This window comes from Diceros bicornis, chromosome 4 (genome assembly GCF_020826845.1).
Source record: "Diceros bicornis minor isolate mBicDic1 chromosome 4, mDicBic1.mat.cur, whole genome shotgun sequence".
Taxonomy (NCBI): domain Eukaryota; kingdom Metazoa; phylum Chordata; class Mammalia; order Perissodactyla; family Rhinocerotidae; genus Diceros; species Diceros bicornis.
In genome coordinates, this window is record NC_080743.1 from 93,619,843 (window position 1) to 93,646,047 (window position 26,205).

Consider the following 26,205-nt stretch of genomic DNA (forward strand, 5'->3'; position numbering starts at 1 on the left):
TTAAAAAGACAAACCTCTGGCAAAACCGATCAAGGAGAGTCAGTGACGTGAATTAACAAAATATGGTATAGAAACACAAAATAACCATGCACAAAACAGATTTTTTGAACTATATTACAAAATATATATACAAATATATTTGAAAACTTACAAGAAATGGATGTTTCTAGAAAAATAGCAAAATTGGCACAAAATATACAAAAATTGGAATAAACTAATGATAATTAAAGAAATTTGAGTGGATCAGTCAACAACTTACATATACAAGAGGGAAATTCCAACCCAGTTTTTTTTCACTTTTTATTTGGAAATAATTTCAAACTTTCAGGAGAACTGCCAGCATAGTACAAAGAACATCCACAGACTCTTTATCCACATCAACCTATTGCTAACATTTTGCCCCAAGTGTTCCATCATTTGCCATTTGCTCCTGGCAAACTCGCTCACCCTCCTTCTCCCCCTCCTCCATGTAATTTCTCTCTAAATACCTTAGCAGGTATTTCCACAGAATTAGGATATTCTCTTACATAACCATGGTTCAGTTATCAACTTCAGTAAATGTTACATTGACACAATACTTTAATCTACTATCTATATTGCAATTTTGTCAATTAACCCAATAATGTCCTTATAGCATTTCCCCCACAACAAAAGTACAGAACTGAGTCTAAGATAAAGTCCTGTATTTGTCATGCGTCTTCAGCCTTCTTTAACCTGGAATAGTTCTTGGCCTTTATCTTATGTGGCACTGACATTTTTGAAGGACACCGTCCTTTTATTTTTAAATAATACGGTCCTTTTTTGAGATTTGTCTGATGTTTCATCATGACCAGATTCAGGTTATGTATTCCTGGCTGGAATCCTTCATAAGTGAGGTTGTGTCTTTCTCAGGGTATGACATCCAGAAGCATACGATATCCATCTGTTTTGGCACTTGCAATTCTAATTTTAGGTACTTCTCAATTTTAGAGAAATGAAAACTATATCCACAAAAAGCCTTGTACAAAAACGTCTCCAGCAGCTTTTACTCCTAATAGCCAAAAACTGGAAGCAGCAACAACAGAATAAACAAACTGTAGTATATTCATACAATGTACTATTACTTGCAAAAAAAGGGACGAATTACTGATGAATCAAACAACATGGATAAATCTTGGAAACATTACGCTGAATGAAAGAAGCCAGGCACAAGAATAAATACTGTATAATTCCATTTGGATCAAGTTCCAGAATTAGCAAAACTAATCCACAGTGATAGAAATCAAATTGTTGGTTGCTTCGCGGGATTCGCTAGAAAGGGACATGAGAGAACATTCTGGGGTGATGGAAATGTTCTGTATCTAGACAGAGTGTGGGTTACAGAGATTTGAGCATTTGTGAAAACCGATCCAACTATATAGTTAATAATGTGCATTTCACTGTATGCAAATTACCTCCATTTAAAAATAAAAGAAACAAAAAAGTCAGTATTTTCCTCCCCAGCAATAACCAAACAGAAAATAAACTATTATTGATAACAAACTATAAAATAATTTAGAAATTAACCTAAGAAAAATAATACACAACCACTTATAGACAAAAAATTTAACACTGGTAATAATCATAAAATAAAGAGATAAATAAATGAAGACATAGTATGTTCACAGATGGAATGCTGGTGACAGCAATGTAAAGACAGCAATTCTCCCCAAAGTAAGTCATCATTCAAATATAACTCCTATCAAAATACCTGAAAGATCCTATTGTTCTAAATGTGATATGGAAAAAAGTGGTTCAACAATAACTGAATTAACAAAAAAGCAAAGGCATGTGGTTCACCTTCCCAGATAATTAAATTTATTACAAAATCACTCTAATTAGACTATAGCAGTACTAGGATAACAAGAGACCGGCAACTGGAACAGAATACTCCCAAAGGCATTCGTTGGCACAAAGTCTCTCTTTAGAAGCAGCCTACACACAACGTGCTCAATAAATACCTGTTGAATGAATGAATGAATGAAATCAGGCCTTCCTGAAGGCATCTGCTACATCATTAACTACTGAGAATTCATTTTAATGATGAGTGCTGTAACTAAAGCAAGTTAAAAAAAAAGTGTTAAATGGAAAAAAGTAAGAAAAAGAATGACACTAATGGCATTATACCATTTGTCTAAATTTTAAAACATATAAACAAAACAACATTATTTTGGAAGAAAACACACATCTAAATAAATACATGAAGGTTGACCGGAAAAACACATCAAATATACTCTAGGGTAAATGCCTAAAATGGGCATAAATAGGAGTGACAAAGAAGATAAAAGAGTAATGATCTAAAATGGAGCAAAAAAGGGGACCCATGCAGAATGTGGTATAAACTGAGTATGATCAATCCAATCCTAAGCATCTGATGTTTCTAGGAGAAAAAAGTCATGTTTCTATTTCTTTTAACTTGTCAAGCCATTTAAAGGATTAATCTAATTTTTACAAATAAACTAAAGCTAAGAAGTTAACCTGCCCAAAGTCACTCAACTTGTAACTGCAAACCTAGATCTCTCTCTCTCCAAATCCTATGATCTCTCTGTATTGCTATATTTTATATTTAATATTCTCTGGTCAACAGATAAAAGAATGGTGAGAAAATAACTCCACTCACTTAACAATTGATGATATTAGTGATGGCTAGTTATAGCATAACAAAAATATAAAACTATCACAAAGCAAGAACAATGTTTACCTCATGATTTAGATAGTGGCAACAAGTGATAAATATGACACTTTGTAGTGTAGTGGCTAGGGCACCAACTTCAGAGTCAAGAGACCCAAGTGTTTGGGCAAGGGAAACAAAAGAAAAAATAAACAAATGGTACTACATCAGACGAAAGAGCTTCTGCAAGGCAAAGGAAACCAGGAACAAAATGAAAAGACAACCCACCAACCGGGAGAAAATATTTACAAATCATATGTCCGACAAGGGGTTAATCTCCAAAATATATAAAGAACTCACAACTCAACAACAAAAAAACAAACAACCTGATCAAAATATGGGCAGGGGATATGAACAGACATCTTTCCAAAGATGATATACAGATGGCCAAGAGGCATATGAAAAGATGTTCAACATCACTAATCATTAGGGAAATGCAAATCAAAACTATAATGAGATATCACCTTATACCTGTTAGAATGGCTATAATTACCAAGGCAAAAAACAACAAATGTTGGAGAAGATGTGGAGAAAGGGGAACCCTCATACACTGCTGGTGGGAATGCAAACTAGTACAGCCACTATGGAAAACAGTATGGAGATTTCTCAAAAAATTAAACATAGAAATACCATACGACCCAGCTATCCCACTACTGGGTATTTATCCAAAGAACCTGAAACCAACAATTCAAAGAGACTTATGCACCCCTATGTTCACTGCAGCATTATTCACAATAGCCAAGACATGGAAGCAACCCAAGTGCCCACTGACTGATGAATGGATAAAGACGATGTGGTATAAATATACAATGGAATACTACTCAGCCATGAAAAAGACAGAATCGTCCCATTTGCAACAACATGGATGGACCTTGAGGGTATTACGTTAAGTGAAATAAGCCAGACAGAGAAAGACAAACACCATATGATTTCACTCATTTGTGGAAGATAAACAAATATGTGGACAAAGAGAAAAGATTAGTGGTTAGCAGACAGGAAGGGGGTTGGGGGGTGGGCATAAGCGGTTAGGGGGCACATATATGTGGTGACCGACAAATAATAAGGTACAACTGAAATTTCACAATGTTATAAACTATTATGACCTCAATAAAATAAAGAGACCCAAGTGTTAATCCCAATCCTCAATTTATTAGTTGCATGTTCTTGGACAAATTACAAAACCTGTGTATGTACATAACTTGCCTCAATATCAATACTGTAAAACTGAGTTATTACAAAGAAGATGAAACAATGCATGTGCTGTGCTTAGCCTGGCACAGAACATGCACTCAAATGTTAACTGTTACCAGCTATTGTCCTTTCCATCTTCTTTCACTTATCAAACCCAGATTAGTGTATACCTGTAGTCTCAACTTCACCTTCTACTCAGTCCTCAGCCCACTGAATTCTAGTTTCTGCTCTCATTATACCACTGAAATTGGTATGGTTGTGGCAGAATTTACCCTTTTTGATTTCTCAGCTGCATGTGGTACCTCTGACTACTGTTTCCACTTGAAACCCTCTCCTTCTCTGGCTTGTCAAATTACACACTTCTTCTCATCTCTCTCTGACCACTCTCTTCTGAGTCTCTTTCGATATGCTGCCTCTGCTCACTACCTAAATTCTGCTGCTTCCAGGGTTCTGTTCTCAGTCTTCCCTTTATACTCTATGCATTTCTTGGGAGATTTCATCTACTTTCATGGTTTTCAGTGGATGGCTACCAAAACTTTAATTCTTAGTACTTATTATCTTCTCCTAACTGATCCATTCCATAAAACCCTTCAATGATACCCTATATTAAGGTGGAGAATGAATTAAGCTCATTTAAAAGTTGAATCTCTCTTCCTTCATGTTCCAAGACATGTTAAAAACAACAAACTCAAACGTGAACACAGTATCTTCCTTCTCCAAGTCTCCTCTTCCTATATCCTTGGTCTCACCACGTAGTACTGCTTATCCTACCCAGTCCTCAAGTTAGGAATCTGAAAAACACCTGTACTACTCCTTTTGCTTCACCCTCCCTCCACCATCTCTAGTTTATTTTACCTTAAATTTATGTAATCTATTTCTCCATCCCTGTTATGATTGTCTTAGCTCAAGCCCTCATCTCTTACCTAGAGCAACCTCCTAACAGAGCTCCCTAATTCCTATCCTGCTACCTCTGCAAATTACTCCTGCAAACCACTGCCAAAAACCTAATACTAAGTTATCAAGCTACCATTCCCCTGCTTAAGACCTTTCATAGACCCTACATGACAAAACACAAACTTCCTTGCGTGATATTTAAAAATCTCTAAAATTCTTCTATTGCCTAAGTCTTCTGCTTCATATTTCCTGCCACTCCCTGCCTCCTACTTTATGGTTCAGTGATACAGAACTACTTGTAGTTGTTCCTTGAACACATACCATGCTGTCTCATGCTTCCCTGTCTCTGGCTCATGCTGTTCTCTCTTCCAAGAATGTTCTGTCCCTCACTCCTCACCATTCAAAACCTGACTAAATTCTCATCATTCTTCTTTTATCTGGGGGCAGGAGCTATTATGGAGTAGGAGACTTTCCTGATTTCCACAAGCTGGGGTTTGGTAGCCCTCCTCTAAATTCCCACAGCCCTTAGGCATATCTCTATCTGAGCACTTACTACAACTCTGAACTGAAACTGTTTATATTTCTGTTTTTCACACAACATTGTGCACCTTTAGGGCTGAGAACTTACTGTCCTGTTCTCAGCACAGTGATCTACAGAGCTCTTCCTTTGACTATAGATTGGAACAGCTTTAAATAAGAGCTTACAAAAGGGAGAGCCCAGTAATCAGAGACCCCAGAGTAACAGAAAGAGCTGAACTGGCAATGAAGAATTGCTTCTTAAACATAAGTAAAAATCTAATCCCTAGTACAGAAACACAGTGCTGGCCATTCAATTAGGGCAGTGTGTTTTAAAGTAACACCCTGGCCACATCCCCCTTCAAAAAAAAAAATGTATTCCAGGAAAAAGACACCTATATGAAACATGGAGGTGGGAAGGTAGAACTTATCTTTCAGTTAACAGTGAAAATTACAGTTTTTTGAACATTACTGCCTGGAAATTTGAAAAAATTAACAGAAATTCTATTAAGTACTGAGAGACTTGTGGGAAATGGGTGAATAATATGGAAGCCACTTTGGTCAAAAACTGGCTAAACAAGACCAAAAGATACCTGGGCCTCCGGTTCCTGTGCTTAATAAGCACCCTACTTTCTTTCAATCACAATGTATTAAAAGACATATATTCCTCTTAACCTATTATCAGCTTGCGCGTTCTTTTAAGGTTGTTTGTCTTCTGCTAGTTCTATCTGCTGGTAGGTAAGAGGTCACACTGTACCCCTTTCTTCTCCCAGTTTTTATTCTATCTGCTTGCCTCAGCAGTCCCCAATCAAATCACATGGAACTGTAGAGCTTAGCTGAAGAAAACTATTCATGTTCTAGTGTTTGCTTCTAATCAAACCTTTGAATCTCCACAGTTCTCATCTTTAATCTTCACTCTGATGTAGGACTGGTCTTAAATCCTCTTAGCTTAAATATTCCACATATCAAAATGTATTAGAGAACTGTTCACTAAATTGGCCTATAAGTTCATGGATCCAACATGGTAAAGCGCTTATTACACAATGTGGTATGTTCTGTTTTTATAGCTTAACGTACCATTAGAAATTCAGCCAATACAATTTGTCCTCAAAGCTGCTGGAAATAATTATATACTAAACTTACTTGACAATGGTATATTTTAAGAAACTGCATAAGATACACTTAACCTATAAAACTTAAGTCACAATACCTATGCTACCTTAATTTTCAATCCAAAACTACAAATATAGTACCCAAATAAATTACTTCCAGGCTAACAGGTTAGCCACGCTACAACAGAAAGCCCATCTAAGGAACAGTAGAAAATAAAGCTACAAAAGTGGGTTTGGGCCAGATTTTGGGCCTTTAACATGAGGGTTTAAATTTTTACCCTTCAGGCAAAAGGGAGCCTCTGAAAGATGTTTTAGCAAGGGGCTAACACAGTCAAAGTTGTGTGTCAGTAAGATAAATCTAGTGGCATTGTGTAAAATGGGTTGAAGCATGCAAGTATAAGGCTACTCTAGCCTCTTCTCTCTCTCTGGTTACCAAATGTGTGAGAACTCACGCCTACCAGCTCTCCAAATATCTTCTATTTCCACTCCCAAAAGCTTATCAATCACTTGCCTCTTTTGAAAACAAGGCCCTTTTCTCAGTTTTCAAGCTTTTCAGCCTTATCTGAGACATTTTATATTGCTGACCATTTAAATGACCTCCTTAAACCACTTTCCTGTCTCTCACTTCAAATCAGTTTCCTCCTTCCCTTCAGAGCTTACTGTGCTTGGCACCTTTCTTTATTCTAAGTATCTGCAGAGGCCCCATGTTCAGTCAAATGTTCTGTTTCAAAAATGATCCCCTCTATGAGGATAACTCCAGCCCAAATCTTACCTGCACTGAAGTCTGCATTTTTAAGTGCCTGTATAATGTCTCCACTTGGATATTCCACTCGCCTCAGCTAGCAGCTCCTTCTCCTTTCAAACCCTTTGCAACTCTTCCATTTCTTTTTGAACACCTCCAATTCTTCTAGATGACCAAGTTAAAAAAAATTAACTTTTCTTTCCTTTTTGAACTTTATTGCACGAACTCATAATTTTACACCCTAGAATTTATTCTCTCAACCACAGTAGGCCCTAATCCTGCTTAGGAAAGCAGCTACTTTGTTTTGTCCACCAGAATCCTACAGAGAACACAGCAAAGAGAAACCTCAGTAAATCTCTCTTGACATTGAGATAGACGATAGGGGGTGGTGAAGAACAAGATCTGCTTAGAGGCAAACTTAGTTCTTTTGAATTCTAGTCCAATACTATTTCTACTGCACTGCATTGCTAGCTTGCCAATCTATCACCAAACCAGATCATTTACTTCCTCAAAATCTCTGCTCAATGTACCCTCTTCATGTCTACTGCCAAGTTAAGTCCTTGTTATGACAAACCTGAATTACTCCAATTGCTTTTTATTTAGTATTGATCCCTCCAAGTCTCTCTCTTCTAACATATATCTAGCACAACGATGTCAAAATAACATTCTTGAAACACCATTTCTCTTGCTGGATCTTTATTGTCTGACTCCTTGTCTTAGCTTGAAAAACCCTTCACAACCTCCAAAATATAGCTTTTACGTTCTACCCAGGCTTGCCTGCATACTATCACTCCCACCCATATCAAGTACATTATCTCTTTTACTCATAAGTCTCTCTCCCCTGGACAATTAAGTACTCTCTGCCCACTACACACACACACACACACACACACACACACACACACACACACACACACACTAGGTAAAGGCCATTATGCATATTAGCAGCACCAGTACATCTTGTTTCAGTTCATGAAGCACCTGTATTCTACAGAAGCAAAGTTTACGAACCACACGTCATTCCCCTTAAACCCAAGTCAAGTTTTCCCTGACAACTCCAGTTTTAATTTTTCCCTTCTTTAAACACCTACTAAACACAATTCAGCTTTTCATATTGTTCATTAACATTCAAATCAGATATCTTAAAACGTTAAAAGTACAAAAAAATCTGAGAATTCATCTAATCTAGTAGTAATGACTGGAATACACAGAAGAATATTCCAAATTTACTGAGACAAAATCTCCAAGGTTAGAGTCCTAGGCATGTGTATTTTTTTTAAAGCTTCAAGAATAATTCTCATGTCCATTCCTTGTTGAGCCAATCCAGTCAGCCCCATTTTCAGATAAGAAAACTGACACACAAAGAAAAGGTAAAGAAATTTGCCTGAGGCCACCTACCAGCCTAGTGGCAGCACAGAGCAGTGCCTAATAGCACAGACTCAGCCTACTTAGGTTCTGGCTCATTGCTTACTAGCTGTGAACTTGGGCAAGTTGGTTAACTTCTTTTTGCCTCTCTCTCTTCATCTTTAAAATGGAGTTGTAATGAGGATAAAATGAGTTAGTGTATACAAAGCACTTAAACCAGAAATAAGCGCCCAGTAAATGTTCACTATTAATAATGCAAAGAAAGAATTACAACCGAGCTCTAATTTAATTTTATGCCCTTTCTACTACACTAGTACCTATATTTTGACAAGCTTGTATACTCCTGAGGGCAGAGCTCAAGTCTCCTGATTCTTCAGTATCCCTCACCACACCACTGTTGGTAACCAAATAATACTTTGAATGAATTTATGGATTCCTATTTCTGAATTCTGACACCTCGGCCATCCTACTTTTACCAAAGTACCCAGAGTAAATGAACAATAAGAACTTATATAACAGTGTTTATTATGAGCAAAGCATTGTGTTAAGCACTTTACATATTTTCTCCTGTCAGATTACAAATACTCTATAACAAGAAATACAAAATTAGCTTATAACCTATAAGCCATGTTACTGCCACAAAACATTTTCTAACAAAGCTAGGTGTTACTTTTATGTAAAATATAAAATAATTTTAACTAGTGATTCATTACAAAAATGAAGTTCTAAAGTAAAATCAAACTTTCTTTCAAAAAATCTGCATTTATGAAACAAGTTTATCCCAAGGGATTAACATTCTTTACTGCAAATACTCAAAAGCAATTTCCCGTTTCCCTACGGCATGTACAATTTTATTTTTTGAAACTACTTTAAAACATGGCCTTGAAAGACAAAATAGATAACATACAATTGGCACTAAAGCACAATCTGCAATGCATACATATTATGTTTCAAATAAAGAGTATTCTGTTTCTTTCCAGTTATGTATAAACTACTAAACAAGTATTTCATATGTATAAATGTTCCTACCTGAAGGAACATTTACCTGAAGATGGCTTAAGAGAATAATAAAGCACTTAAATTTTTTATAAATTTCTCTCTTCCCTTTCATTATAAGCGCTAGAATGCTAGCTATACATATTGGCTCACTTCTCTATTCAGATTGCTGAGAAAAGTGAAAGAATTTTAGAAGTTCACGAGCAACTGAAAAATAAAATAACCAATGCCCAAAGATAAGTTAGGTGCTGGTACCTTTTGTATTTTCGTTGCCTGCTGACCCTACTACCTGCATCCATTCCAATATATCCTCAAATGTTTAATCATCTAAAGAAGTTATTATGAACACATCCAGCTCTTTAAAAAATAATTCAAAGTCTATTACAAATAAATTATTTGCCACTTTTTATTGGACGCAAGTGTTCGAGTTTTACACAAAGATGTCATACCTTCTCATCACACTTTCTTTCACAGTCTTTTTCCTATTTAGGCAATCTGGCTTCACCTAACTTGTCTGAAGGAATCTGACATGGTTCTTAACAACCCAGTACATCTTGTAAGTACCAGACACTTTCTTTGGAATGCATATCCCAGAGCAAAGATAAACTTTTCTTCCCAAAGTTTTTCACATTAAGTTCCACAAGAAAGATTATTTTTTTATTGAGATATAACTGGCATATCATTATATTAGTTTTAGTGTACAATATAATGATTCAATATTTGTATATATTGCAATATGATCACCACAATAAGTCTAGTCATCTTCCATCACCACATAGTTACAATTATCTTTTCTTGTGATGAGAACTTTTAAGATCTATTCTTTTAGCAGCTTTCAAATATGCAATACAGTATTATTGACTATAGTCACCATGCTGAACACTACATCCCCAGGACAAGAAAGACTATTTTTAGGTCATCAAATGATTTGGAGAAGAGGCGTTATTTTATTGTTTTATTTATTTTGCTTATTATTTTATTCAGAAAAGAAACTGATTTAGAGTCTTTAAAAAGTTATAGAAACAAAACAAGAGGAAAAATTTCTCCAGATGAAAGATAGAGTTTGGATTTTCAAGAATATTTCTAGTCATCATCTTAAAAAGGAAAAAAACGCTTACATATTTTTTCAGTTTCTTATTTTTCTGCTCACTTATGCATATTAACAAAATGAGCAAGAAACCAGCTAAAATTATCAAAGACAAAGCAAAACAAAGGGTACAGAGATAAAATCACAAACCAAGAAATAAGACCTCTTAAGTCAATGAAAACTGGGTGACATACTCAGAAAAATTACTACTAAGGTAAAAAAAGGCCAACAAAACAGACCACCTTGATTTAGACATCTATCAACCCTTTCCTAGTGTGATTTAGGGCTTCCTGCCTCCAAAGTCTGGCTCTTCCAATCCATTCTAATCCCCAAAGTGATCTAATTAAAAAATCACTCTTACCTCACCCTCCTGTTCTCTTCTTTCAACTACTTCACTGGCTCATCCTCTCAGTCACGTTAAAATCCGAGTTCATCTACACACTAATCAAGTCCCTTCAAAATGTGGCTCTAGCCTCCCTTCCCATCTCTCCCCACATATATTCTAGATAAGCCAACAGGAATCTTCTCTCTACCTGAAAGAAAATTCTCCCATCTTGATGAACTATCCATCCTGAAACCATTTTATGGTTCAGAAGTGAGGCCCATAGAATAACTTGTCCAAGGACACACAGCTAGCAACAACCATAACTAGACTACAAATTCTTCCCTTGGTGTTCCTAAAGACCTTTATAACTACCTCCATTATATCTATAAATGTATTTATATATATATATTATAAATGTATAAGAATTGTTTCAGGCTCTTCTCATTAGCTCTAAATACGAGCTTCTCCAAGAGGATCCTTTTGGGCGCAGGGAGAAAAGAATAGATTTGTTTAGCCTTAAAAAAATAAAACCACTCTAGTGGGGGATGTGATAATAGAGGAAGCTATGCATGTGTAGGGGCAGAGTGTATATGGGAAATCTCTGTACCTTCTGCTCAATCTTGGTGTGGACCTAAAACTGCTCTAAAAAATAAAGTCCATTTTTAAAAAATTAATTAAGCTTTACTAAGATTAATATAAGGATTCACACTTGGTCTGAAGGTCAGCTGGTCAGTAACACATCAATAATAGCAGGGACTATATAGTCAGAAACCAGAGGAAAGAGTGGAAGTTCCACAAACTGGGGTTTACTTCCAGCACATTGTGATTCACTGCAGTTCATGTGCACCCAATTACGGAGATTTAGGGATTACGTATATTATTTAGTTTTAACTAAAACAACTCTCACGGCATGGAGAAGTCCTGCAAAGACTGCAAAGATAATAACAATGCAAGCACAAGCCAACAATAAAATGGCAGGGCGAAGACTCCTAATCAGCACAAGCTATTCTTCACGCACATTCTGATGTAAAATAATCTAGTCAGTCAATCACACAGCGCTCACCAAAAATTATTTTTTTAAGGAGAGCAAAAAGGTATTGTTAACAGAAAATATTAGATTGTTTATTTTCTCATCTTCCTTAAACACCTAATTTGTATAATTTATTATGTATACAATATATTATTAGTATACTAATATCAAATTGTATGTATATAACTTATAAACAAGCACATATTAAAGGTGTATGCACAAAGTTTTACTGATTGGGGAACACACTCAAAACATTTTGTATGTCTACTGCTTAAGGCACAGACCAAGTCTATTTCCTCTTTAGGTGATGATCAATCTTCCCAGTTTGCCAGATCTGAGCAGGGTATGTTAGGCTGCATAATGGCCCCACAGAGATGCCTGAGTCCTGATCCCTGAATATGTTACCTTACGTGGTAAAAAGGTCTTTGCAGATGTGATTAAATTAAGGATTTTGAGACGGGGACATAATCCTGGATTGTCTGGGTGGACCCAATATAATCACAAGAGTGTTTGTAAAAGGAGGCAGGAGGATCAGAGTCACTAGCAGATGGCAGGACTGAAACAGAACGTTGGAACGATGCAAGGAAGGAACCACAGAATGCAGGCAGACCCTAGATGCTGAAAGTCAGGAAATAGATTCTTCCCCTCAGAGCCTCAAGAAGAAACTAGCCCTGCTGACACCTTTTGGCCCAGTTAAGACTTATTTTGGACTTCTGACCCCAGAACTGTAAAATAATAAATGTGTGTTGTTTTAAGCCACTAAATTTTTGGTAACTTGTTACATCAGCAATAGGAAACTAATACAGGTGATTCCTGGGACATGGGTTTTCACCCTTAAAACCAACATAAGTTGGTCACCCTATTTTTAGGTTTCCAATGCCCATAACAACATCTGGCACACAATATGCATGAGAAAAATCTTTGTTAAATGATTTTATGATGAAATATATAGATAACACGCCTTCACTGTTTTAAAGATATCTCATCCTATCAACTCTCTGAAGTATGAATGAATTGGTTTTCCCACTTTTAGGATATAAGAATTAAGGTTCAAAAAATTACATAACATGTCCAAGGACAAATATCTAGTAAGCGATGGAGCTGTATCTAGAATACAGGCCTTCTGATCTGTAGTAAAAGGATCATGGCACTCAGGAGCCTGTGCTATGAATCAAGTTGCCTAGGTTCAATCCAAGCTCCAAAACTTAAGAGCTGCTGAACCTTAGCCAACTTACTTAACTTCTCTACTTCCTCAACTATAAAATGCAAAATGAGTTTAACAACAATACAGTCATGTGTCACTTAACGACAGGACATCTTCTGAGCATGCGTCGTTAGGCAATTTCATTATTGTGCAAACATCACAGAGTGTACTTACACAAACCTAGATGGTATAGCCTAATAAAATTAGTACCATATAGTAAGTATAAGATTAGTACCACTAATAAGATTGGGACCACCATCATATATTCAGTCCATCATTGACCGCAACGTCATTACGTAGCACATGACTGTACTTATCTCACATCTCATAGTGTTGTTGTGAAGATTAAAGGCGTTAAAACATGTAAAGTATACACCACAGGCTTGACACAGACGTAGTTGACAATAAATATTAGCTATCATTATTACTCCGTGCTGCAACTATAGTACATTTATGCTTAAAATACTCTGTACTACTTGATAAAGAATCACATAAAGTTTGCAAAAGTAAAAAATAGCAACCAGAATGAATACAACGGGTTTTTTGTGAAAGTAATCTAGTTAGGGCTCTAGGAAAGACAAAAGGAGAGGGGTGACATAAGATCTATAAAAGTGTGACAGTATAAATAAAGTGATAACAAAACAGTAATATTGGTAGGAGGGGGGCAGAAACTTAGAAACTAGAGTACTGTAGTATAAACATATAGCACTCATAAATCTACAAAATGGTACAACTTATAAAAGAAATGGATCACAAAATAATGGAGACAATTCATGAATGACAAAGAAGACAGAAATGGCTACTAAGAAGAGCTTATCAACTCTTTTCAGAAACCTTTTGTCTAACCCTACAATGGCTTTAGGTACCCATATGCGTTAAGGTGGAATGGAGACGTTGGGAAATGACCTAACAGACCAAACTGTAGCAAGAGTTAGACCCTTTGCCAATCACCACCACACACCACTCCTCTTCCCAAATTTCATCATCACCTTTCCAAAAAAATCTCAAGCCTAAATATCTTATTTTAATGCCTTTTAATGGCTTCAGGAAAGAATAATTAAAATGTCTCAGTTTGGCAGTCCAAACAAATCTCAAAATATACTAACCCAACTGTTTCTTAAGCTAAAGTTTCTTAAACTTTTCACACTCTTTACTTAAATCCTCAACATCCATTTTTCACAAATGGAGTCAACAAACTTTACAGAACTTTATGACTACTATTTTCAAGAGTAGGCTGACTGATTTTCTCCCTAACAGGTCATGATCTACTCACTACTGCCAATGAATAAAGTTGAGAAACCATATTGAGGTTAGCTTAAGCGAAAGATAGCCAGAAATTACACAAAGTAATAGAAGCATGTTTAATTTAAATTCACAAATGATTTTAAGAACCACATTGTAATGCTTGATTTCTTCTCCATCATCGAATTAAAATAAAATAAAAAAATCATGTTTAAGGGTACAAACTTGCAACTAGTAGATAAATAAATCCTGGAGACCTAATGTACAGCATAATGAACATAGACAACAATATTGTAAGATAATCATTAAACTTGCTAAGAGACTAGATCTTAATTATCCCCACCACAAAAAGAAATGCTAATTATGTGACATGATAGAGATGCTAAATATCAATACAACGGCAATCATATTACAATACATAAATGTGTCAAATCAACATGCTGTACACCAGAAATTTACACGTTATATGCTAAATATATTTCAAAAAAATAAATCAGAGATACTAGTATGTTTTAAACTTGAATGAAAAGTGTAACCTCTTTGCCCTATCAGCCATTTCAGGAAGTGCTAAGAAGAATGACATGTCTAAAGATGAGCAAGATCAAGGAGAAAGAGGAAAGAGAAGATACACAAACTACAAACAACCAGGCAGCCCCCAGAAAGAGGCAGATATGAATACAAGGTTTCGCTATCTCAGGTACAAATTTAAATTTAAAATGAGGTGAATGGACTCCTATCCTACATGCACTTCTATGTGCCCAACAGGACACTAAAAAGTGGAAAGTGGAGGATGGTACTGGTCTTAATAAAAGGGTCTGGAATGAAAGACAAGAGGTCAAATTGTTCTCTAAAACGTCTTTCCACCTTCCAATCAAAATTCCTCAGCCAGGCAAGTGTTTTCTTTTCCTCTTATTTATGTATTGTCGTAGGTGAACAACAACTCTACAACTCTAGTGTCTCTGTAATCCATTAGGCACCCATAAAAATGAAAATACTGCTGGTGTTTTGCAGAAGTAAACTGAACAAGAAACTTAGTTTATCTAGATTTGAATATAACAAACAGCAAATCACTATGACTAAAGAAGTATCTTTTCAGTCAGCAAATGTCACACATCTCTGAAGAAACTCCCTGGGAGGGAAGAATGGCTTTTCCAAGTACAATGATAGCAATCCTTTGACTGACAAGCTCTTTGCTCCTCAAAAAACCCCAAATGTACCAGAGATTAACAGAAACTCCATAAACTTTAGAGACAAAGCCCTCTTCCCGCCTTCAAAATACAAGACTTCTATTACTAAAGCACATTATCCAAGCCACGCCACCAGAAACTACCGTACACACCTAACACACTGTACTAAACCAAGGGCTTCCCATCATCTACCCCTGGAAAAAGTGCTTCATAACGCTCCCAAACGTTTCCAATAACAGCAGCCCCGAGAGAGCTCGAGGCCAAAGACCGTGCGACAAATGGCCACGAGAACTACTGCCTGTACATTACCCTCACCCTCATGACACTCACGTTTTTCAAATCTCACGTCGGGAACACACCACATGCGACACGCTTTCTGCCCTTACCACACTTCGAAAGCAAGTGGCTGGCAGTAAACCCGAGCAACTTACCTAGCACCCACGTGAACACTACTCACACAGCCCACCGTCCCCGCGGGGCAGAGTAACCGAGTACAAAGGCACTCAGGTGGTCCCTTCTACCCGGGCACCCTTCCCTCCCACCTGGTCTCTGTAAATTCCAAAATATAACACGAAAATCTCCGCACAAAGTGCCGCCAGGCCAAGTCAGCGGGTGAGTCGCAGAGTAATGGGTTTGTCGCTTCACAGGGGCCTTGGGGACCCGCACCCTAAAAGCCAAGATGATCTGGGGGTGTGACCTGGGCCCCTCCCTCCCCCCTTCTCCCCTCCTGGGAAACTCCCATGTTGTCGCGGCTACTTACCAGACCAGAGAGCACAGCGAGAGGCAGGAGACGAGGGCCAAGGCCCGCCGGTACTTCTTCATCTTCTCCTCCTTCTTCCCCCTGCCAGAAGGCGGCACATCCTCCCGGCAGCCGCCACTGCCGGGGCCAAGATGGAGGAGCCGGAGCAGGAGCGCGAGGATGGGACCGAGAGTGCGAAGGGCTGCAGCGCTAGGGGAGCGGTTGCTCAGCGGCTCGCGTGCCGGGTGCCCTCTCTGAGGGGCCCACGGCGGCGCGGGCAGGGGCCCTTCACAGGACTCCGGGGACTGCCGCTGCTGCCGCGGCCGCCGGCTCGTCCGCGCCCGCCTCCTCCAGCCACCGCCGCAGCCACTGCCGCCCCATATCCCCCCTGCCCGCCCCGGCTCTCCCTCCGTGCTGCCGGCGACCAACGGCCGCTGCGCACTCGCCTCTCAACAGCCAATCGCCGGCGGGGCCGCGACACCTCACACACCGCTGAGCTGGAAGCAGACGCGTCACCCACGTCCCGCGGCGCTCCCACCCCCACCAGCCTCCGCGCGGGCCACGCCCCCTCCGACGCCTCGGGCGGCGGAGCCCGAGGCAGGAGGAGCCAAAGCGCCAGAGCCAGCGTTGCCGCCGCCCCGCCCGCCTCCAGTCCCGCTCAGTCAGTGGCTCACGTTCAGGAAGTCGGAGAGGAGCCCCATAACCCTCAGCCTTCTTCCTTACAATGGCCCGCCCCTTCGTCCTGGGCGCGCCTAGTCCGCGCAAGGACGCTTGGGAATTGTAGTTGCCACTCGGAATCCTCCTTTTCCTCTCCCGGTCTTTCCTAGTACATATTCACGGTTTTGAGGGAGAGGTCTATAGTTTCTCTTCTCACCGCAAGACTGGCCAGCTTTGGAATTGTTGCATTCAGTTTTCCTCTTTTGAGCACAGTTCGTGGGATGGCCTAGAATGACGGTGGGGGAAAAAGCTATACTAATAAAATTTAAAAGGCATTTTCCGGGCGGCAATGGGCCAGTCCCATCGAGCTAGGTGCTGATTGGTAGACGGAAAGGGGTGTGCCAACATTTCCTCTCATCTGATTGATTGGAGCGGAAAGTCTTTTGCTTCGTTTCCGCCTCAGGGGGAGTTTCGCCGCCCGCCGGATTCGTCTGTTGAGGTTGGCTCAATTGGTGTGCCTTCTGTTTGATTCGTTCTCTGGGTGCGCTGCGGCGAGGCGGAAGGGAAAACTGCGGTTCCCTTGGGAGAGAGCTCCAAGTCCTGCGGTTCACAGAAAGCGGGGAAAGCGGTTGCGTACAAGCCTATTGCTACGGTCTGAGCAAAAAAGTGACCGCTTCTCGATCTTTAGTAACGAGCAGTGTGCACACCCCAGATTTTTATGCCTCTGAGCCCCCTAAAGATCTCTTAGAAGCTAATATAGGGACCTTCTACCTGAAACTCCAAAATGTTTGACTGTCTTGACGTAGCTCTCTCAGATGGTGAAGAGTATACAGGAAAAGACACTAGCTTCTGCTCAGGAGAGAAGACGCTTGGCCTCTGGCCTAATGTGTTCCTTTATCTGTCTCTGGTGTTATAGTCATATCAGACTCTGACACTACCAAAGTATATTTCTTTTATTAGATAAGAAATATAAAAGTATAACTCAATGGTGTTCTCCTTTTTTCTTGGCTTTCGGGAGACTCAAAACTATCTTATCCAGAAAGCAGCCAGATAAATGGGGGAATGGAGGCTCCAATTGTCTGTGCCCTACAACATGGCATAATGTTTAGTGTAAAAGATGTTTGAAGCAGGTGTTGTTAAAGCTTGGGCCATTTATTGACCATGTGGCCATAGGGGAAAAAAGGCAGTAAAATGCCCATCTAACGCCTAATTTTGAGCCATGTAATTTCCCTATGAACCTTCTAAGTTGGATTAGTTGTTAATTGTATTCCTGGGGAACTGAATGACCCATTCTAAAATTCTTGATATAAGTCAACTGCATATTAGAAAAATGCTACAAAGGATGATTTGGTTTTAGAGGAGTTCCCCCTAAACTAATTTTTCTGGCAAGAGTTAGGTAACAGTTCCAATGATCTGTTGATGCCACTCAGTATATGGCAATGAAATCCTTTCATCTCTGTTTCTCGTTGCAGTAGGCAAGCATTTATCTCACCCAAGAGCAGTATCAAATGATTAATATGCAAGTTAAAAAGAAGGTAGGGGCATAGAAGGATAGGGATTATTTGACATTCTTTACCATATTAGGCACCCTTTTCCTTTACTCCAGGAAGTCGGGTTGTTCGGGTTAGGGAACACGTGCTCCTCAGCTGATCCTCAGCAGACCACAGCCAAGGCAGTCCTATTAGAATACATGCTTATCTCAAGCCTGGCAAGTCATCAGGGGCTTCCTCCATCTCCTGTGCTTCTCCACAAGCCCACTCACCGCTTTTCCACCAAGTCCCTGCAATGATCTTTTGGCATATACAGCTAGTAGATGGAATTTTTCTTTTCTTTCTTTCTTTCAGTGTTTATTCCTTTTTCCTACAGTTGGGACTTTATTGATAGCCCTGTGGTAGGGTTTCCATTTACCTAATTATGATTCAATCATTAGCTTGCACCATTTCAATAAACATCTTTTTCTCTTTTTGCTAGCTTCATTTCCATAATTTCATGTTGGGGTTAATCTTCAGTCCTCTGAGCATTTTCATTTTTCTCTTGGATACTTCATAATTTCAGTTCTCAACTATACTGTTGACTTTCAGGTCTGTATTCTAACCTCTCTTCAAGTAGTTGCTGGACGTAACATTTAGGTATTCTACCATCACTGCACATTTTACCTGCCTAAAATAGAACTCAATCTTCCCCATAAATTGACTTCTTCACCTGACTTTCTATTTGTGTTAATTCTTCCTTGTTTTAAGACTTCAGATATTGAGAATGAGAAAAGTTCCATGGAGCTGACTTTGAAAAATTGGTAGATGTTTTTCTATGTGGTTATTAAATACAACAGGAAAAATATTATAACTCAATAAATAAACATAATAGGAAAATAAGTAAGAATTACATAAAGTGAATTTAGTATAGATAAATGCCACCATACTTAAAAGTATAACATATACCAAAGAATGGCAAGAGGATAGAAAAATCAAAACATGTGTATAGTCTTTAAGACCCAGACTAAGTAACCATCATCCACCACCTCTTAATTATACTACAGTGGTTTTCAAACAGGGACATTTTTTTCCCCTTGGGGAAAAAAATGGCAATGTCTAGAGACATTTTTGGTTGTCACGACTGAGGAAGTGCTACATCTAGTGGGTAGAGGCCAGGGATGCTATATACTACAACACACAAGACCGTCCTCTACAACAAAAAATTATTTGGCCTGAAAAGTCAAAAAGAGCCAAGCTTGAGACACTCTGCCATAACAGAATCTCCCAAGTCAATAAAATCTATAAAGCACTGACCGCACACGTGGTAAGTCATATGCCCTGCAAATCCTTGGATTATTCAGGAAGTTACCAAGGACTAAACTGCATGATGAACATGAGTTCTCTCATTCCTAAAAGGTTAACTACACAGAAACTCAGGACAGCTCAGGTCCCTGCCCTGATAAAGATCAGATGCTCATAAAGATCAGATACTCTATTTGCTGATGGTGAAAGAGAACAAGCAGATCTCAGAAAAGGAGCCAACCCCTCTGGCTATCTCCTTTGTCCTTTCTCTCATATATAAATCACACTTAGGAGGCCCCAGAGAAGAAATATTTGTCTTATTTAAATTAGTGGTATTTGATGAGCAAGCCTTAACATACTCTGAATCAGTTGAAAAGTATCTGCCCCTTTCAATAATATAAAATGCTGAGATACTATGTGTCTCAGAGAGGAACAGCTGAGGCTCAGTGAAATTAGATGCTTCCAGAGCAAAAGCCAGTTAGGACAAAAGTTCCCTGGAAATCAGCAAAAGAAAGGTCAGGAATTGAGAAAAGACTAATAAAGAGACAATAACAGAGACTGAACCAGATGGAAAGACGGGTGAATGTGGCAATCAGCACTTAAAATGTTAACTACATATAGATACAGTATGCACAGAGCTTTCTTGCTATCTGTTCCTACTCCATTTGCTTCTGCTTCTTTGAGTGTGTGTAGATATGTGCACAGAATAGCAAACACCTGTTTTATTTACTTAGTTACTTCCTATCTGGAGACAGCCTAAACTACTTTGACAAATCTACCTTGGCAGAGCACTGATAATGTGGCCACTTCAGGAGGTAAAGGTAGAACTCAGAGGGAGATAAGAAAATAAACTGCTTCTCTAGGACAGCCTGAGAACTCAGCCCCTTAACAGAAAGAAGAATTACAAACTACAATGTTGGCTTGTTCAGTTCTGTTTATACTGCAAATAACAAAATAGAAGATTTCTCTTCTAAAAAATTCTACTTTATGATCACAAATTTAATCTTCTATCAGTGGTTAACATATGTCTACTTGGAAGATACATGAGTTTAGTAGGCTAGTAATGGAATCAGCCAGAGGAAGGATTACTCAGGAAACGGGCAACGGAGAGGGAGAAATCAAAGATCATTCCTATGAGGGTGTGCGGTCATTACATGAATAGGAAAGTCAGGAGTCACAGGTTTGTAGGGAAGATTAGTTTGGTTTTGGAAGCATAGTTTTGAGTTTGAGGTTCTCGAGGGAGTATCTAGCAAGGATTTACAAATACAAGATTCCAAATAGGGAGAGAAAAATAGCAACTGAAGGCAACATATTAGGCTTGTTAACTGCTGTGCCCTTCAGTACCTCCTGTACAATGCTCTCAGATGAAGCTTCCTAACCCTCTACCTTCATCTCGTCCTTGCTTTGATGCAAAAATCTCCGATAGATCTTAAATATATGTGGAATAAAGTCCTGTCTCCTTGACCTGGCATTTGAAGCTTCCCATTATCCAACCCAGTTGATGGTTCAAGACTTATCGGCCACTGTTTCCTTTTATGACTCAGCCTTCACACCAGACGGCACTGCTTGCCATCTCCTGAAACACCTATGTTCTCAGTTCTTGTGATGTTCTGTATCGCCAAGTAGTGTATAAATTCCTTATGCAAAGAGATCATGTGTTATATACATATAATGCAATGATTTTTTATTACAGGGGCCCAAGAAATAATTTTTTACTTAATGATTATTTCATTTGTCTGATACTGAATTACAATCTACCCTATAATTTAAATTCCTAGGAATAGCAAGCCTCTAGGATGGGAAAGTTTTATGCAATTGACTAGTCTAGAGCCCCTAGCCAGCTATCCCTTCCACTACAAATAGCCAAATTAGCTTTATAGCATAACATTATTTGACTTGTATGTGACTAGATTTTTCTGGGTTTAAATTACCCCTGTGTAACCTGGAGAAATAATATGTTCAACAAATATTTATTGAGCCTTTCTTGTATGAAAGGTACTGCAACGATATTTGCCTCCAAGAAACTCAGTGTCCTAGCAGGTTTCTTAACCTTCTTCTGGACTGTATTCCTTTGGTAATCTGGCGATGCCCACAGACCGCTTCTCAGAATGTTTGTACAGGTGTAAAATAAAATAATCGGTTACAAAGGCAACCAGTTATACTGAAATACAGTTCTGAAAATATTACAAAGCAAATTTGTGATGTAAGATATATGTGCTTTTTTATTAATGCATTAAATAGCAAGCCTTAGTCGCAGGCCTAGTAACTTCAAAAATTCCAAAATAGTGACAAGTATAAAAGATATTACAAGATACCCACAATATGCATAATGTGGTATGAAAATATCTGAAATTTCTATTAGTGACAAAGTTATAGACATTGCCGATACTACTAAGGTTAGTTACCTACATTCATAGTAAGAGAGAATTCTAAATTTTAGTAAGAGGTTAGTGAAAATAAAGACGTAATTATTTTTCCATCTAAGTTCATGGACCAGTGAATTGTACGTGGATCCCAGGTTAAGAAGCCCTGCCCTAGGGCATTGTTTTTTAAATTGTGTGTCACAATTCATTAGAGAGTCAAATCAATTTTCAGGGACTCCAGCAGCACTCTTTAAAAAATAAAAGATAATAATTTAGAAAATAGCAGTGTCTCAGTAAGGGGAAGTATTTTCTCAGGTACTCTTGTTTTAGTGATACATGTGTTGTGTGTGTGTACACAGTGCATGCGTATATATGTGTGTGTTCTGTTATATACATGTATGCATACTGGGTTGCAATGTAAAATATGTGTTTTAATGTGAGTTGAAGTCAAAATAAAGTGAAAGCCATTGAACTAGGAAAAGTGAGATACATAAGACATGGAATAAATTCCATAAATAATATAAAGCATGTGTGTCACAAGATTTTAGAGGAAAAGGAAATTACTTGTTTTTCTTTTGAGGAAATTATCAGGGAAGACCTAAAGGCAGAGGCAGGTTTGAGGTGAGCCTTGAAAGATGAGTAGGATTTTCATAGATAGAGATGTAAGGAGAAGCTATTTCAGGTATAGGGAACAGTAAAACGCAGAATCTAATTAAAAATTGTCTTAATCTTTATCATATGCCTTCTAATTTGGTTTGCCTGACACTTATTTGGTATTCTATGTTTGAAATAAACAGTGATGGTGAGTTCTAATCAAATAAAATAAGCAGATATTTACTGAATACTTACATACAATACTTCACTTTAGGTATGTAATGACTTTAAAGAGTAAGTATTAGAAATGCTATCTTCTTTGAAGCAAAGTATTCAAGAGCATTAAAATAACAAAATGTATGCAAGTACAAAGTGATCAAAGTGAGTTCAAGATAACTGAATTGAGTAAGGACAATGTAAAGATAACGCAGTTGAAGACATGCAATTGCCTTTTCTCACAAAACCTCATAAAACAACGGGACAGTTTTGTTTGTTGTTTGTACATAAAGCCACAAGGATGGAGAGATTAGGTGAGAGGACCAGAGAACAAAACTTTAAAGCTGGAAAGTATATAGGTAAGGAAATGACTTCCTAAAGTGACCATATGCTGGTCTTCCAAGGACAGTCCTGGTTTACTCCAATTAAACCAGTGATTAATAATGGTGCCAGCTTTTACTTTCAAAGGTGTTCTGGTTTGAACAATAAATAATATAGTCATCCTCAAGGCAGCAGACATGAGAAAACTGAACTCTAATTTAGCAATGGGAAATGGCAAAAATTGCCCCAATTTGTGACACAGAATCCCCAAAGAGCTCATTCAGAAAATGACAGCACCACGTGCCACTGGAAGTGAGGTTAAAGGTGTGTTTGGTGGTGGTGGTGGTAGTGGGATGTGGTAGGGGGTTGCAAATTAAGAAATAGTCAGAGACCCTTCTCCACCCCACGTGGCTAGATGACTGCCCCTCCCCTACCCCCAGCAAAAGACTATAGATTTATTATCAGGGGAGGGTAAAGGTAAACCTGGACTTGGGAACACCTAGCATAGTTTAAGGCAGGTGTACCACGCAAAAAAATGAGTATTTTTGTGACATTGGTTGGGGAAATTTGAATAAGGACTGGTCATTAAATGATAAATTATTATTTTTTGTTAGATATGATAATGCCATTATGGTTGTATAGGAAATGTCCTTATTTTGAGGAGATGTATGCTGAAATCTTGAGGAGTGAAGTGTCATGATGATGGTACCTTACTTTGAAAGGTTCAGAGAGAAAGAGAGACAAAGCGCAAGAACAAAAATAGCCAACTGTTAACTATTGTTGAATCTAGATGGAGAGTATACAGGTAGCCATTGTACTAGTCCTTCAACTTTCCTATGTGTTTAAAAATTTTATAATAGCAATTTGGGAGGACTATGAACACACACTTGATGCGGAGAGACCCCAGCCATCTTCCTGCACTGGCAGCCAGTCTCTCACTCTCCAGGCAGGAGATTGGAAGAGTCTTCTCTGGGGAGTCTGATTATCCCAAGGGGAAAGAACTAAAAGATACTGAGACCTGAGTTTTCCCAACCAGTTCACCTGACGGGAAAGGTCACAGTCAAATCTCAGCCATGTACTCAGAGTATCAATCAGCCTTTTAGTGCCCCACTCTTAAAAAGGAGTGGATAACTAATGATTACCAGGCATAACAAAATGCTCTGACATGACAGAGACTAAAACAAGCAGGGAAAAAGAAACAGCTTGGAGTAGAAGAAAAAGACTATGCAGTGAGAAGAAAACTTAAAAAAAAGAAATTCTAACATTGCCAGATGTTGCCACGATAAAATAGGAGCAGGATGCTATAAAAAAGGAACCTGTCAAGAACAAAAACAACGAAACATCTCTTGTAAAGTAAAGCTATGAAAGAAGAAATAAAACACTCAGTAGAAAAATTGAGAGATAACGTTGAAGAAATCATCCAGAAAGTAGATAAAAAGACAAAGGACTAATCCAGGAGGTCCAGTACACCTACACTACAAGGAGAGAGAAAAGACAGAGTTGAGGAAAAAAACAATGTTTGGGACATTTTCCTAGAGTCAAAGGATATGAGTTTCCATACCTAAGTGCACAGCACAGTGGGTAAAAACGACCAGCACTAAGGCACATCCTAGTGAAATTTGAAAACATTGGAGGCAAGAGAAGATCACAGACATTTTGGAGACAGAAGAGAAAAATAGGTGATGTACAAAGGATCAGGAGGGGGCCGGCCCCGTGGCTTAGTGGTTAAGTGCTCGCGCTCTGCTACTGGCGGCCTGGGTTCGGATCCCCGGCGTGCACCGAGGCACCGATTGTCCCGCCGTGCTGAGGCAGCGTCCCACATGCAGCAACTAGAAGGATGTGCAACTATGACATACAACTATCTACTGGGGCTTTGGGGAGACAAAGGGAAAAAAAGGAGGAGGATTGGCAATAGATGTTAGCTCAGGGCTGGTCTTCCTCAGCAAAAAAATTTAAAAAATAAAATAAAGAAAGAAAGAAGCATTAAAAAAAACGAAGGATCAGAATAGTTTTAGACTTCTCCACCTCTACACGGGAAGTTGAAAGGCAATGGAACAATGTCTTCAAAACACTGAAAGAAGGTTAGTTCCAACCAAGAATTCTAGGCTCCACCAAACCAACGATCAAGTGTCAGGGAGAATAAAGACATTTTCAGACAGGCAAGACCTTGAAAAATTTACTTGCTGTGCATTGTTTCATGAAAGGAGATTCTGCTCTACCAAAACAAGGGAGGAAACCAAAAAAGAAGACACTTGATAAGGGAAACAGGAAATTCAACACCGAGGAAAGAGGTGAAGGGGATCCCGGGGTGACAGGGAAGGAAGAACCCAGCATGGCAGCTGAGGACAGTCACTGCAGATTGGAGCAGGTCAGAGGGCACTGAGAGAGACCTCGGCAGGAAGATGACATCGATAGAACATCTTCTGCATCAGAGCAACTTGTGGGGAAATTTAGACAATTGTGAAAAAATAGTTGAATTAGTGAAAAGCACTTAGAAAACTAAAACAAAACAAAACAATTTAGAAAACAGAACTATGCAGGAAAGATTCATCTGTGAATAGCGTGAAAATTAATCTAATCAAAATTATGATATAACCACATCAGGAGGATGGGAGGATTGGAAGGATTATAGTTCTCTGGTGGGTGTTATTGGTCAGGGAAAAGGAAAAAGAGCAAAATTTTCAGCTTCTATAGCAAAAAAGTCAATAATGCATAAAACTTGCAAAAACAAAAACAAAAAATAACAACACATGCTATTTAGAACATAGAGGTAAATATCAAAATAATTGATGATAAGAGATGAAAGCAGTTGTTTTTTCGGTTTGTTTGTTTGTTTGTTTGAGGAAGATTGGCCCTGCGCTGATATCTGTTGCCAATCTTCTTCTTTTTCTTTTTTCTCCCCAAAGCCCCAGTACATAGTTGTGTATCATAGTTGTAGAGTTGTAGCTCTTCTATATGGAA

The 26,205-nt window shown here is 38.6% G+C and overlaps 1 protein-coding gene across 1 annotated transcript in view; it reads right to left on the bottom strand.

Moving 5' to 3' along the window:
- The window catches only part of SUCO (SUN domain containing ossification factor), an 86,870-nt gene extending 70,227 nt beyond the window's left edge, over window positions 1-16,643 (bottom strand). The window contains exon 1 of the mRNA XM_058540057.1: window positions 16,341-16,643. Coding sequence (XP_058396040.1) covers window positions 16,341-16,402 — 62 coding nt within the window. The 5' untranslated portion in view covers window positions 16,403-16,643. The remainder of the gene's footprint in view (window positions 1-16,340) is intronic.
- Window positions 16,644-26,205: the final 9,562 nt, after the last annotated feature.